Source organism: Glycine soja, chromosome 9 (genome assembly GCF_004193775.1).
Source record: "Glycine soja cultivar W05 chromosome 9, ASM419377v2, whole genome shotgun sequence".
In the NCBI taxonomy this organism is placed as follows: domain Eukaryota; kingdom Viridiplantae; phylum Streptophyta; class Magnoliopsida; order Fabales; family Fabaceae; genus Glycine; species Glycine soja.
The window spans coordinates 41,695,485-41,711,176 of NC_041010.1; the positions used below are offsets into that span (position 1 = coordinate 41,695,485).

The 15,692-nt window shown below is 34.3% G+C and overlaps 1 protein-coding gene across 1 annotated transcript; it reads right to left on the minus strand.

Annotated features, from left to right (window-relative positions):
• Nucleotides 1–14,398: 14,398 nt before the first annotated feature.
• Nucleotides 14,399–15,016, minus strand: LOC114368504. The gene has a single exon (XM_028325744.1). It carries the CDS (start codon nucleotides 15,014–15,016, stop codon nucleotides 14,399–14,401), a length of 618 nt encoding a protein of 205 aa, XP_028181545.1.
• Nucleotides 15,017–15,692: the final 676 nt, after the last annotated feature.

Sequence of the window (15,692 nt, forward strand, 5' to 3'; positions counted from 1 at the left end):
ACATTCATAAGACTGAATTAAATGATATAAATATAAGCATTTAATTAAATATTAAACATGGAACACTAAATAAAAAATCAAATATCCCCAAAACTAATACTTACCTAATAACAAAACACCAAAGCTTTAACACATCAAATGTCACGTGTAAAATGATTAAAGTGAAAATTGTTTGCTGTTACGTGCCAAAAATCCTTTGTAATAAGATGTATTAAATTTTTGAGTGTTGGGTGTGTGTGAGGGAGATCCGTAAATCGTACGGATCAAATTGATCTGTAAGATTGATATGGATCAACTTGATCTGTAAGTCTTTTACAAAATAATACGGATCAACATGATCCGTAAAAATCGTACGGATCAACTTAATCCATAAAAAGCTTACGGATCAAGTTAATCCGTAAAAGGCTTTTACGGATCAACTTAAATGATTTACGGATCAATGATATTTTTGTCATTTCACCTTAAGTGCTGGGTGCACCAGCAATAATGCTGGGTGCACCTAGCAACACCCTAAATTTTTTTAGGCTTGTAATTTACACAGATCATGGGCTTCACGGATTGATCTGTGAGCTCAAACCCATATACCCTCTTCATTTGTCATGTCAACAAGTTAATCCCATGTTATCACTTAGATGCTAAGTTAGTAATTTTCATTATAAAATTGGCCACAAATAATGGTGGATCAAAATTGCTAAAATTTAAAAAATGTAATGTATCAAATGTGTAATAAAAATTTTAGGGACTAAAATTGTATAATCATAAAATTATAGGAATCAAAAATAAATTTAATCTTATCTAAAAAAAGAAGTTGAGAGGTAAGAAATTTATTTATTTTTATCTAAATAAATATATTTAAAATGAATATGAAATTTAGTTGAAATAAATACATTTTCATATATTTTAAATTTCTTTAAATTTGAAAATACCTTAGCCTGAAATGAATTAATCATATTAAAAGATTTATAGCCTATAAAAAAAGAGAACTTGACCAAGCCTTTCTTTTGGTCTTACCAACCTAGATCTTCATCCAACTATCAAAGACAATTATAGTGACATTAAACGATCTTGTGTGAGTCACAAGTCCCTTAAAATATGATTTTGGTTTCAGAGAATACTTTTTCTTTATTTGTACTTTATCTTTATATTTATTTATTTTTTTGAACTTTGGCTAGCATTTGCTATAAAAAATAGTAACGTGTAAGATTGTATAGTCTCCTTTGGGCTGATGCCATCCATCCATTGGTACACTTTTATAGTACCCCATACACCAGCTAGGTGTTAGTACATCAAGTATTGTCAATTTTTTTGTGTTTCCCTGTACATATGGGAAAATGCTCTTTAATTCCTTTGGTTTTGGATTCAATGAAGAGAGCGTCTTTCCTTTATGTTAGGGTCTACATTGGTTGGTTAATATGGGCTTATGTACTTGACTGGTTATGCAACATTTACCAGAATCTTTCAGGTCTTGAAGAGAAAGAGAGTGGAAATGGAAAGAAATGAACAATAAATTAACGTGTGATTCTTATTTTTACATTTTAATTCAAATTTTTCATCTTAATTCACTTTCTTTTCATTTCTTTCCACACTACTGAATGAATCCTTAAATGCATAATAAGCTGTCGGCGGGGATACTTTTTGATCTTGTTGTTCTCGTGTTCTTCTAGTACCCCATTAATACAATTTGTGTTTCGCTGATAAAAAAAAATCAAGTATTGTCTGATGCAGGATTTTAACGTGTAGGATTGCATAGTCTCCTTTAGACTGATGCGATCCATATGCTTATACACTTTTATTTATTTTTTCCCTGTAACCAAGAAAAAGTACATCAATTAGGTATGATAATAATAAGGGTGAATAAATTTTGAATTTATACGCTGCAGCATGTACAGTACCACGTACATCAGTTAGGTTTGACAATAACGAAGGTGTAATATGGGGGTGAAGCGGGAGCGGCTTTTGTACTTATTGTTCAAACCACATCAATTAAAATGGCTGCATTGTATTTGTATATTCATGTAAAGATAGCTCAATGTAAATTAAACATAATAACAGATGACTTTGGGCTCCAACATAGTCAACTTTGTGCATGTTTGGATTGAAGTCAGAAATATTGTGTGCATGTTTCAACTTAAATCTAGCATGTAAAAATAAGAATCTTGATCCTTTAATAAAATTATTTTTGCCTCAAAAATATTTTTCCATCTGATTTTTAAACATGCACTTCTTAGAGCCAACAAACATAAATGACACACAGCAACTAAAAGTGAAAGGACGTTTATCCGTGTAATCTATGAAAATCCGATTCTCTGATCCGTGCATATTCACTTGTGAGTAATGCATGAGGTACTGCCTTCTGCATTCTTATCTGTCATTCAATTTGGACTTAGAAATTTTAATGTGTTTGGTAGAGTAGACTGTAGAGAGTAAAACTCCGCCTGTGTCTTTTCAATTCTTATCTTTGCATATTCACGTGAGTAATGCATGATGCACTGCCTTTGAATAAGAGTCCTTATAGAAGTTGTTTATGATCTTTGGAGAGTATTCAAACTCAGTCACAGTGTACATGAGTTTGTCTCATTCATACAACTGTACATTAAGCTTTTCTCTATTAAATTTGAACTTGTGACAGTCGGTGTTAGTTGGTTCCTTAATGATTCACCTTATGGTAGCTTTTAAATCTTGTCATAGGTGTTGTTTCTAAAGACGGATAATTGTAGGATGCTTCTTGTAATAGCTTATGAAGACTTTGCTTAACAGTTCTATGCTTTTAGTTGGACCTGTTGGGTTACAAGTATGAAGTAAAATCTCACATCGAGTACAAGTAAAAAGGTTAAACATTATCAAATTTCCTACAACAAATAAAGACATAATTAACATTTTCTTTTTGTTCTGCCAAATGTGAAGACATAACATTATATTGGTTGTTTCGAACAATTAGCTAATTAAGACCTCCTATTGACTTTGATTGTCACCTGTATATCTCGACTTTTGACTCAGAAACATCCGTATTGGACTAGTCCAATTTTAGTGTTTACATCATTATTACGATTAGGTGAATATAAATTATAAGATCAATTTGTAAAGAATAGATATGAGCGGGGCTTTTCCTATATATAAAAAAAGGTATGAGCGGGACACACCTGCATGAGTTGAAATGGTAAAAAAAAAATGGAGAAAATGAAAAAAATAATTAAAATGTTAACTTGATTGTAAAATAAGTTTAATTTTATATATTTTCTCATTTCCCTTGCTTTTAACTTTTAAGGTATGACTTTTTTATAACTACTTTAAAAATCATCCTTAATATACTTTTTAAAATAGTTATTATAAAATTTGATAAATATATTATATAAATTTAAATATGTTTTTTATATCTCTAAAATATGTAGTTTTTAGATTATTACCTTTTTTTTTTCTTTTAACTTTCTAATAGGAACCTTACTAAGAAATCTATCCAAATTTAATGAAAAAGCAAGATTGATAATGTTTTGAAAAGATATTCCTGTCTGACATAAATTAAGATGCCACCTAGCTCACTGTTGATAGCCAATTTCTTAGATTCAACAGTTCAGCATTTAAATTCAGCATATAAACTCAAGGCCAAATTCCAACTCTGGTCTATCAGCAGCAGCAATTAGTCTTATGCATTGTAATTATAAATGGATATTTCCTTATGCATTGTAATTAGTCTTACTAATATTGTGTACGGATTGAGCCCACCCCAAGAACTGCTGAAACACATCCCTAGAAGACTGAGCTGCAGTAAGACCACAAAATCAGTGTATTAAATATCCTAGTCCTAGTTAATTTAATCTTTGTTGAAAGCTACCAATATCACTGAAATGGATCAACTAATAATAATAATAATAAGAAGAAGAAGAGAGAGAGAGAACAAACTGATGGTGGCAAATATAGTTCCTGGTTGTCTCTGCTCTTTAGCAATGGTCTGTATTCTCTACAAGCGTTAAATTGCTTAAAGAAATTCAAACTTTGTTGGCCATTTAGTATGACCAGAGATGATAAAAAAGGGATGATGAACTAATGTTAATTAAAGGAATGAAGACAGTGAAAATACAACACCAAGAAACCAACCTAGCAGCTTAGTGACTTAATTGTTTACCTGAAATTTACTTTGAGTTTCTCGGCCGTCTCCACTACTATTCATAGAAATTGGTACTAGTCTTCTGTCTTTGTCCAATGATAAAACTTGCATCCTTTGAGGCCAATCTGAATTTAATCTAGGTGCAAAATCTTCCAATTCATTACAAGAAAAGAAACAAAGTCAATAAATGCAAGATAAAAAAGAATACAATAAAATAAAATAGTCAATAGTTAGCTGACAAGGCTATCCTCTTTCATAGGTTATATTTTGATATGAATGGATTACTCTATGAAAGATAACACACCAGCTAGAGTACGTCATACTGAGAGCATTATCAAATTAAACCTCTGCCTTTATGGTATTTTTATATAAAAAAAAACTCGAACTGAACGTTCATAGTTCATACTCCGTTCTCCTGAATCCCGCCCGATCTTTGTTGCTTATCAAATTAAACCACTCAGTTTCTGCTTTTTACTTACATTAATGGAGGCATATGCTAACCTTAAAAAAAGCCAATAATCAAATCCTCAATGAGATACATGCATTGTTCAAAGAGCAGCCCTCAGGTGAAAGCGAGATTGAGGAGGTTGTTGAAAAGATAAAAGACGAGAGGAAGAAAAGCGATGTGAAAGGCCAAGTTATTTTGGAAGAGTTGGACAGCGAACCCTCCTCCAATGCCCCGAAAATAATGTGCCTCTTCGGAGGCATTTCTTCTAAGCATCGCCTCAAGGACACTGAAAAAAACCAAAGTTAGGGAGGCCCTTGAACGGGGAGCAGCGGAATTGATTGGTTGGAAGCCAAAATAAACACTGCACAAGATATACAGCGAGAGATTGCCGTCCTACACGGTACAGCCAAAATAGCTGTGTGAGGAAACCAAGAAATCATGTTTGATCATGTTGGACCCAAAAGCAAAAAAGACATGAACTGTTTAGATACAAAAGAGGATTGATATGCTATGATTATATTATTTTAAGAAATGTTGGACAAAGGTGGAAGCCATGCAGAATTGGCCTATAACCAAGGGGTGTGAAGGCTCTTAGAGGTTTCATTGGGTTGAGACGATATTATAGGAGGTTTAATTTGTTAAGGGTGATTAGGGTATTATATGGCGAGACCCTTCGACTGAATACTCAAGAAGGAAGGGTTTCAGTAGATGCCTATTTAAAGAAATTTGGCTAGAAATAGAATTAAACATGAGGGTTTAAAAATAGTTTTCTAGTGATTGCAGTGATATTTTCATTTAACCTTTTTGAAGAAGGAGATACATGCATTAGCTTGGCTTAGTTCATGACTAGTACAATGTTTAACAGTAATATATACCACAAGCAGGAGATACGTACGTGCAAAATATATACCACAAGATGCAACTAAGTGCAAACAAACACAGGCTTAATCAGATATATGATGAGCTAGTGTATATATATCTCTAGTCAAATATGACTATTAATCTAATAAACTATTATTACGACAATATAATAATTTCCTGAAGAATTCACATGCCTCAGCCACTTGTCCCAATATATCTAAACTGCTTAACTCCAACGCCTTGACCAGTTCCTTTCACTTGATATATGTTGCATTCATTGTAGAATTGAAAATCTCAAGGAAGAAGTGAAGCTGTGAGGGTTACTAGGACAATAACTGGAATACTCACAAGTGACATGGCTGCTATTATGAGTCACTGATATCCCTTCAGCATCATAGCAAGTGAAGCTCAAAATGCTCATCATTGCCACCAAGGACAAGAAAAGTGTCACCAGGCCGCAAAGTAACTTCAACCGCAATGTCTTGAGGAAATCCTCACTACTACAAATTTGACTTTTAACGACAATCTAATGGTGGTATTAAAGTAATTGTCACTAGTTGGTAGATCAAAATTTAATATTTACCAACCATTAATGTTAATGGTCGGAAAAATTAATATTAGAAGTCAACAGGGGACAACTAATATTAGAGAGAACAAAAATCTGACAACCAACTTTTCTATCACTCTGAATGTTTCTCAAATTCTTTTCTCTCATGCTACTCTTCTCTCAGTCGTAAAATTTTTCATCTCCTTTCTCTAATGCGTGTTTTTCTCTATCTGTGAGCATCAATTATAAATTTACGAAGGTTAGGGCTTATTTATCTTATCATTTGTGGTTTTGATTGAGGCTTTGATTGGAACATCGATTCATATTCAGATTTTGACATTTCAAAATTCGGTGTTTTTGGTTTGTGATTTTTCTGGCGGATGTTATCAGAGATAGGAGGAGCATAAAAGTTCTCTTAGTTTCAAATGAAACAGGATTGGGAAGTAGGTGCGGATTGTGTTCATCGAGTTCCATGGTTTCTGATTTTCCGATTTCAATCTCTGGCGAGAATTATCGTTTGCTCGTCATCAAACCAATCTCAAGCTTCAATTAATTTCTCCACAATTGTTCTCGGTTTGGTACCTTAGGTTTTTTTTTTTTTTTTTTTTGAGATTGTTGTTTTATCTTTGATGTCTTGTTTATTATGTAAATGGTTGTGATTTTGAGATCCTTAAGATTATCTCCAATGCATGTGTTTCATAAGTTACTTAAAATTAAGCAATGTTGCTTAATAAATTTTTACCATTTGAACAAATGATTTGAAAGTGTGTTGCTTAAGGAGTTATCTATATAAGTAGTCATTGCTTAACTCATTCTTATCAATTAAAAAATTATTTTTTAATTAAAAAATTTAATATAACTCAAGTTAAATACTCACTCTAACAACTTTGGTATTGGAATAAATTTTTAAGTAAAAATTTTAAATTTATGTGACATTATAAGACGTATAAATTTTAGATAAATAATCCATTTAAATAATTATGTATTATAGATGCTTTATGAGAGAATTTCAATTTTTAGGAGTAACTCTAAATCTCATTAAATATATGCGTTCACCATGCAAGATGTTAACCATGCAATTTTGATGTTAGCCATTTAACCTCTGTTTCAATATAATTAGGAGCCAAATTTTATGAGAATGCACTTAGTCATTAAGTAAAAGTGAGAATAATCAATTTCTGGCATAAGTGAGAATGATGTGGCGTGTGATTTTGTTTTTGTCCGCTAGGAGGCTAATAGAGATGTGAGCACTTTTGATGGTGAGTATTCCAAGTGTAATCTTGTAAGGTCATTGGATTTGAATGTGACGTGTTCTATTTTAGCAAGATTTTTATGATATAATATTATGGCATTAATACAAACTTATCTTTCTTTGTCCTGATGTAAAAATTGCTTGTGTTAAGAGGTAAGAGAATGGAACAAGCTGCGATAGGTGACCTTGGACCATACAACAGGGAGAATGGAATACAAGTATGAGTATGAATATTGATCTCTAATCTTCTGTGTTGTTAGCATTTTTGAGCAGGATGATAAAATCTCAATAGAAGGTTCAGAAACCACGTAATTTATCGGTAAATTGATGAAACCAAACTCCTTTTAGAAACTTATTTCTAATAGGGGCTGTTTTAAAACTTTTTTTGGAGGGAGTCTGTTTTTGGAAGGAACTGGTCAATGGAGTTGGCGAGTTGGACACGTGCCAGCACCTGGTGGACTCGCCAGTGGAGATGGCGAGACACTGTCCACGTGACGGGTCCCGCCATTCGTAATGACGAAATGCGTTTTTATGGAAATTTTTTTTTAACTTCAAATGGGTATAACTTTTGATAGGAATGTTCGTTTGAGGCCCATAATATGTCAAAATGCTCGAAATTAAATGAAGAATCCCCTAGCAGATTTCCCAAGGGAATTTGATCAACTCATTTTTCCAAAAAAACGCCTCTAAGTAGCTCAAAAATAGGATTTAAGATTAAAAAAATGGGTGGTTGAATCTTAAATCCATTTTTTGGAAAAATGAATTGACCAAATCCCCTTCGAAAATCTGTCAGGGGATTCTTCATTGAATTTCGAGCATTTTGACATATTATGGATATTAGACGAACATTCTTATCAAAAGTTATACTCGTTTGAAGTTAAAATTTTTTTTCCATAAAAACACATTTCGTCATTACAAATGGCGGGATCCGTCACGTGGACAGTGTCTCGCCATCTCCACTGACAAGTCCACCAGGTGCTGCCACGTGTCCAACTCGCCAACTCCATTCGCGAGTTCCCTCCAAAAACAGACCCCCTCCGAAAAAAGTTTCGAAACAACCTCTTTTAATAATAAGTTTCTAAAAGTAGCTTGGTTTGGTCAATTTACCTAATTTATCTGTGCAGTTGTGAAGCTATTCCTTAGAAGTCATTTCTAGGTCTTCTCTATTCTTAAAGTGTTTTAAGCTTTCTTGATTGATTTTTTTTCTTTTTATTTTTGTCACTGTTCATTAACTAAGCGTCTTTCATGTTCACTCTAATTCCTAATCACTGATTTTGTATTATTTAAATTTAGAATATGAAAAAATTGTGTCATTTCAGATTATTGATGATTATAAAGCCTATCGGGAACCTGTTGCTCCACTAGCAATTTTCAAATTTCGCTTCTTATATTCTCTTTATTTATACTTGTTAATTTCTAAAATTTCAAATGCCTCAGCCATGGACCCCAACGTTTGGCGATCTGCCTCTTGGATTCAGCCATAAGTACAAAAATACCTCTCTCCATGACTTCAGTTCACTCTCATGGGACCCAAGCTTTACGTTAATACCATGAAGGGACTGGGATGTTTGCTTAATATCCATCTTAAAAATCGAATTCAACATAGCTTTTGTTTTTTCAGGCTTAAACTTTTGCTTTGTTGATCCACTTTTGTATGGCCTCACATATAAATAGTTTATTATTATATTTGTTTGAACACTGATAAGTCAATATTTCCTAGTTAGTCATAAACTACAGATCCATTTTAAACTACTGACCCATTTTAAACTACTGACATTGTTCCATTATATGGCAGTATGACACCCTTGGTATGTGTTTTCATACTTGAAAAGGCCTCAGTGTGCTATAGCTTTTATCATTTGAAACATTTTTTGTGAAGAATTTGCAGACACAAATTAGAGCTTATATCCTTGAGTTTCTCTTACTCAATACCTCATTCACTCTGCCATTCTATCAGCCAGGAAATGACTTTGACGTGGGTTTATGCCTACCAGGTCCTACTGTAATGGTGTTTATCATAAACCATATTGAAGTTTCAATTGCATTTGTAAAGGTCATCATAATTAAGTATTCAGTGCTGATTGTTTCAATGATTCAGGTTAGCCTTTTAGATTATTAATGATTCAAGTTAACATTTTTATTGTCGGTTGAAGTTGTGACCTAGCAAAGTCACCTCAGATTTTGTCTTTGTACTTTTGTGTGAACCAAATTCTCTAAATCTACCATGAGCAGCAGTATGTAAACTGCAAATACAAGATATAATTGACTATTCCTTGGTTGGGAAAAGATTTTCCCATGCCAATATAGACTCTAAATTAATTGAGGTATTTCTTAAATTGTCAATGTTGAAATTTGCAAGACACTGAATGATCTTCAAAAGGTTAATTACGTGTGAGCTAAATTATGTTTTAGGTGTTTTCTTAGCAAGGACACCTAAGATCTGGCCTCATGCAATTTTTAAGTACTTCACTTTTTGTTCCATTCTTTCTACTGCTAATTACATATGAGCTAGTCTTATGCAGTTTTGATTGGGATGTTGCAGAAGTGCAAGCATGTCATTCACTAAGATTACATTTTATCTTTGCAGGTTTTCTTGGTTCCAGCATTACAAGAAAGCTAGAGCCATGAAGACACTGGTGATATATTGTGAATGAATTTTGGTGTGTTTTGACTTTGTACCTATACTGTTGGGGATACATGTATTTAGACCTTTTTATGGTGAACAATGGCATGTATTTAAGTCTTGTTTATTTAGTAATAAAATTCATTTTGCTTTGGAAAAAAAAAGAAGCTAGTTGCATAAGTGTTAGTGCAGTTTTCTAATAAAAAGTTGAAAACTCTTGTTTTCATCCGATGATCTTTTGTGTTAGATAGGCCAGCAAATGGGTGAAGAGACAGTTTGAAAAAAAATAGTTTTTGTGGCCATTTCAGTGGATATAAGAATTGCCACTAAAAGTTTAGTTTTTTCCCACCAAACAATGGGTCTTTTCCAGCAGTGTATAGAAATGCCGCTAAAATTTTTACCAACCCTGGATAAGCTGCCGATGGTCAACTGTCTGTAAAATATATAGTGGTGATAGGGAAGCAGGGGTGTAACAAGCAACCAGCAAGGAGCCTAGATAAAGCAGCAACACAGAGGTGCAACAAGCAACTAGCAAGGAGCCTAGTAAAGACAGTAACAAAGGGGGGAACAGCTAGAAGCAAAGGCAAAGAGAACGTGGCTGAGCTGACACTAGGAGGAAATCTGTAGGGATCTTGCTGTTGAGGATTAGGAGGCAGCCATAACCGAATCCATTGCTTGTAATCTTTTTCCCTAGCACAGAATCACAATTCTGTTAGGAGTTTCATTATAAATATGGATCATTGTAATAAGCAGATTATGAATGAAAATACAGAAGTATTCCCTACTAGCTTCCTTCTTCTTCAGGTCTCTTCTCTCTTATACCTCTGGAGGCACTGGTAACCTCGAAACCAGCTCTTTAATTCCCTGCACGTATCAAGTGGTCATTTATATGACCACTAAAAGGGACAATAATTGCCACCAAAAGCCATTTTTATGTAGTGCCTTCTCAGCATAACGTGACGTGAGGATCCCAATAAAGATCATGACTGAAGTGGAAGATGTAAAGAGAGATAATGCATCTGCTATGATAAACAAGAGTAAAAGAACTAGCTGTGTCTTTTGCCCATTTCTTGTTGGAAAAAACTAGAAGTCATAAGTACAAAACAGAAACATATAACACAGATTGGAGGTTTGTTGTGCCGTGAAAAAATCACTGCCTTGAAAGCAAAATTCGGCTAGACCTTGATGCAATCTAGTTTGCCGACTGCTCCCCAAGGTTAACACAATGAGCCTATGAACACGTGCACTCGTGGCCTTAGGCTATGGAAATCACAGAACAATTGCCCAGAATTTTAGAAGTCGATAATAAGAAAAGAATTGAAAATTATTTTCTGCCTGTGCAAGCCCCTGCAAGACTATGACAGTCCTCTTTTTAATAGCAAAACCATGAAAAACATTTTTTTCTTTTCCTGTCCACAAATCATAATTATTAGCTACACATTTAACAAATTGACCGTTAGAGAATTGCTAATAAAGTGGAGGTTATGCTATTTGATTTATAGCTAATCAAGAGCATTAAAAAAAAGGAAATATTTGTTAAAAGAATAACAATCAAAATTGTTTAAAATCAGTTAGGAAATTTGGGAATAAATTGTGGCTTCAGTTTGCCATTGTCCAACAATCCCCCACCAATGGTAAAGCTGGAGTTAAAAAAAAAAGAGCAATTTTTGGGCAAAAGAGAGAGTAACGTTTAAGTATCAATATCATAATGATTGAATTGATACATAGTGAAGTAAGGCAACAATTGTGTCTAGGTAGTGAATTACTCTTGAACTACCAAGTTTTCAAATGAGACCCTTACAACACATGTATTTCTCTAATATTTGTGATTTCCGCGATATTACAAACCAGCGCTTTTAATGGCCATGCGCACACCTTGGATACTAATGAGAGCTCTAGAAAGAAAGTCTAATTCTTTCATAGAAGGCGGCCCACCTTCACTCTCACGAAGTTGAATCCATCAAGTGCGTCTCAAAAGCACCACCAAAGAGGCTATGGATTCATTAAGAGCAAAAAATTCTCATCTTTCAAAATAACAAGCGGTGAGTCCATCAAGTCCAATTCATATGGACCACCTAATAATCAAGGCTATGCACTCATTAAGAACTGAAAGTTCAACCTATCCACAATGTATTACCACATGTCATGGAGATGAGAAATGTAATACAATAGAGTAATCATATGGTTTCGTTTGACCATTGATGGTATCCACCATATTTTCCTCAACACAAAGGCTTAAGCCCCATCCCCGTCGACGATTCAAGTACAACTTTCTTTGTTAGACCTTTAGTGAACGGATCTGCCAAGTTGTTCTCTGATCTAACAAACTGTAATGAGATCATACCATTTTTTAACAATTCTCTGACTGAACTGTGTCTAATGCGTATGTGTCTCCTTTTTCCATTATAAACACTGTTCTTAGCAATTCCAATAGCTGCTTCAGAGTTACAATGAAGAGAAACTGGTATAGACCGTTTCCCCCACAATGGCACATTTGCCAACAAGTTTCTCAACCATTCAGCTTCTTGACCTGCTAAATCAAGAGCAATAAATTCTGATTCCATAGTTGAACGTGCTATACAAGTTTGCTTGGAAGACTTCCATGATATGGCACCTCCACCTAAAGTAAAAACATATCCACTAGTGGAACTTACTTCATCATTATCAGTAACCCAATTTGCATCACAAAATCCTTCTAACACAGCAGGAAATTTATAAAAATGCAAACACCAATCCATAGTACCTTTAAGATACCTGAGTAAGTGACGAAGTGCAGTCCAATGTTCATTACCTGGATTGTGAGTATATCTGCTTAGTCTACTCACAGCATATGCTATGTCAAGTCTAGTACAATTCATGAGAAACATAGCACTCCCTATGATTTTAGCATATTTAGTTTGTGAAACACTAGAACCATTGTTTTTCTTAAGATGTATGCTAGGATCATAGGGAGTTCTCACAGGTAATTCATCATAACAGTTAAATTTTTAAGTATCTTTTCAATATAATGTGACTGACACAAGGAAAAACCATTATCACTTTTTCTCATTTTAACTCCAAGAATCACATCAGCTTCTCCTAGATCATTCATATCAAAATGAGAAGATAAGAATAATTTGGTCTTTTCCACTACAGTCACATTAGTATCGAAAATTAACATGTCATCAACATATAAACATATTATCACACATTCTTGTCCAAACAATTTAGAGTAAACACAAGTGTCAGATGAATTCACAATATAACCATCACTTACCAAAGTTTGGTCAAATTTTTCATTCCATTGTTTGGGAGCCTGTTTAAGACCATATAATGATTTTCTCAACTTACACACTTTGTTCTCTTGACCTTGAATCACATAGCCCTCAGGTTGTTCCACATAAATTTCCTCTCTCAAGTCACCATTAAGAAAAGCTGTCTTTACATCCATTTGATGCACTATAAGTCCATGAATAGCAGCTAAAGCAACAAGAGAACGAATTGTGGAAATTTTAGTAACAGGAGAATATGTATCAAAATAGTCAATTTCTTTCTTTTGTGTGTAACCAACAACTACTAATCTAGCCTTAAATTTATCAATGGTTCCATCAGTTCTTAATTTCTTTCTAGAAATCCATTTGCATCTAATTGGTTTACTTCCCTTAGGTAAGTCAACTAAATCCCAAGTATGATTAGACATGATAGAATCTAATTCACTATTAGTTGCCTCTTTCCAAAAATTGGCATCAATGGAAGTTACAGCCTCATTATAAGTTTTAGGATCTTCCTCAATGAGAAAAGTAGATACAAAAACATCATTTATTTTATCGACATCATTGTTTGTCGGCCTGTTATATACAAAATGGCTTCCCCCCACATTTGGGTAGACATACCAGAACTTAATAACATAGCGTTCATCATTTCTAGTTATTACTACTTTGTCAGCTTCAAAAACAAATTTTAATCCAGCTCTATTTAGACAACTACCAGAAATTAGGTTCCTACGCAGAGAGGGAACATACAAAACATCACTCAAAGATAATGTTTTTCCAGAAGTAAGTTTAAGGAGAATCTTTCCTTTACCAAGCACTCCAGCTGTAGCTGAATTTCCCATGAAAACACATTCTCCGTCATCAGCATCCTCAATCTGATGAAAAAGCTCTTTGTTGGCGCATAGGTGTTTAGAAGCACCGGTATCTAGAATCCAGTCCACCTTGTTGTCGACCATGTTTGCTTCCACTACCACAGCAACTATCACTTCTTCATTTTCTGCTAGATATGCTTGAGGAGCATGTGGTGCAGCAGGTTTCGAGTTGTTAGATTGTTGTCCCTTCCTCAGTTTGCACTCATAGGCTTTATGACCTGTTTTGCCACAAACATAGCACTCACCCTTTCTTTTCTGAATCTTGTTATCACCTTTGTTGATATTAGTGTGTGTTTTCTTTTGTCCTTTTTTCTGAAATCATTTTTCTTTTCCTTTTGACCTGTATTGATCAGCAAACTCAACAACATTAGCATTAACTGAATTAAACATGCTTATCTTTAAGTCGGTTGGCCTCCTCTGTCTTCATATGATTTATTAATTCTTAAAGTGACAAGTCCCTCTTCTTGTGTTTCAGTTGGTTGCGGTAGTCACTCCACGAAGGTGGAAATTTTTCTAGAAGCACATTAGCCTGCAATATCTCACACATCTTCATTCCTTCATTTAGTATATCACCAACTAGATTCTCATACTCATGAATCTGCTCCATGATTGGTTTGTCATCCATCATTTGGAAACGCAGCCAATTTCCTACCACATATTTCTTTCTTCTAGCATCGTCATCGCCGTAACGTTTCAGCAGAGTGTCCCATATTGTTTTCGCAGACTTTTGATTAATGAAAAGATCAAACATATTATCTGCCATATGAGTTAGCAGATGACCTCTAGCAATTTTGTTGTCCTTTTCATATTTCTTCTTTGCTTCTTCGTCAGCTTTATTGGTTTCTGCAGGAAGTGGTGTGACGACAGGGGTGGCAGGAGTTTCAGGAGTAGATGATTCAGAAGCATTGACATCAGCGGGAGGATCTTCAAATAGCACATAATCAACCTCTAAGGCTTCAAACAAAATCAACAGTTTTTGAGACCATCTCCTATAATTTGAGCCGTCTAGAGGTTCTATTTTCGACATATCCAGAATGATTTTTGATAGACTTCCAGCCATTTCTGTTTAGTACTTGATGCAAGAAAAAAATAAAAATTTTGCTTTCAAATTTGTTGGAAAAAACTAGAAGTCATAAGTACAAAACAGAAACATATAACACAGATTGGAGGTTTGTTGTGCCGTGAAAAAATCACTGCCTTGAAAGCAAAATTCGGCTAGACTTTGATGCAATCTAGTTTCCGACTGCTCCCCAAGGTTAACACAACGAGCCTATGAACACGTGCACTCGTGGCCTTAGGCTATGGAAATCACAGAACAATTGCCCAGAATTTTAGAAGTCGATAATAAGAAAAGAATTGAAAATTATTTTCTGCCTGTGCAAGCCCTTGCAAGACTATGACAATCCTCTTTTTAATAGCAAAACCATGAAAAACGTTTTTTTCTTTTCCTGTCCACAAATCATAATTATTAGCTACACATTTAACAAATTGACCGTTAGAGAATTGCTAATAAAGTGGAGGTTATGCTATTTGATTTATAGCTAATCAAGAGCATTAAAAAAAAAGAAAATATTTGTTAAAAGAATAACAATCAAAACTGTTTAAAATCAGTTAGGAAATTTGGGAATAAATTGTGGCTTCAATTTGCCATTGTCCAACATTTCTCACCAGCTTTCACTATCTCCTCATGGCTTTCACTGAATATCTCACGGGGCTTCTTACCAGCTGCATTTTTG

Coding starts and splice junctions, on each gene's coding strand:
- LOC114368504 (XM_028325744.1), bottom strand. CDS start 15,016: ATGGCTGGAAGTCTATCAAAAATCATTCTGGATATGTCGAAAATAGAA.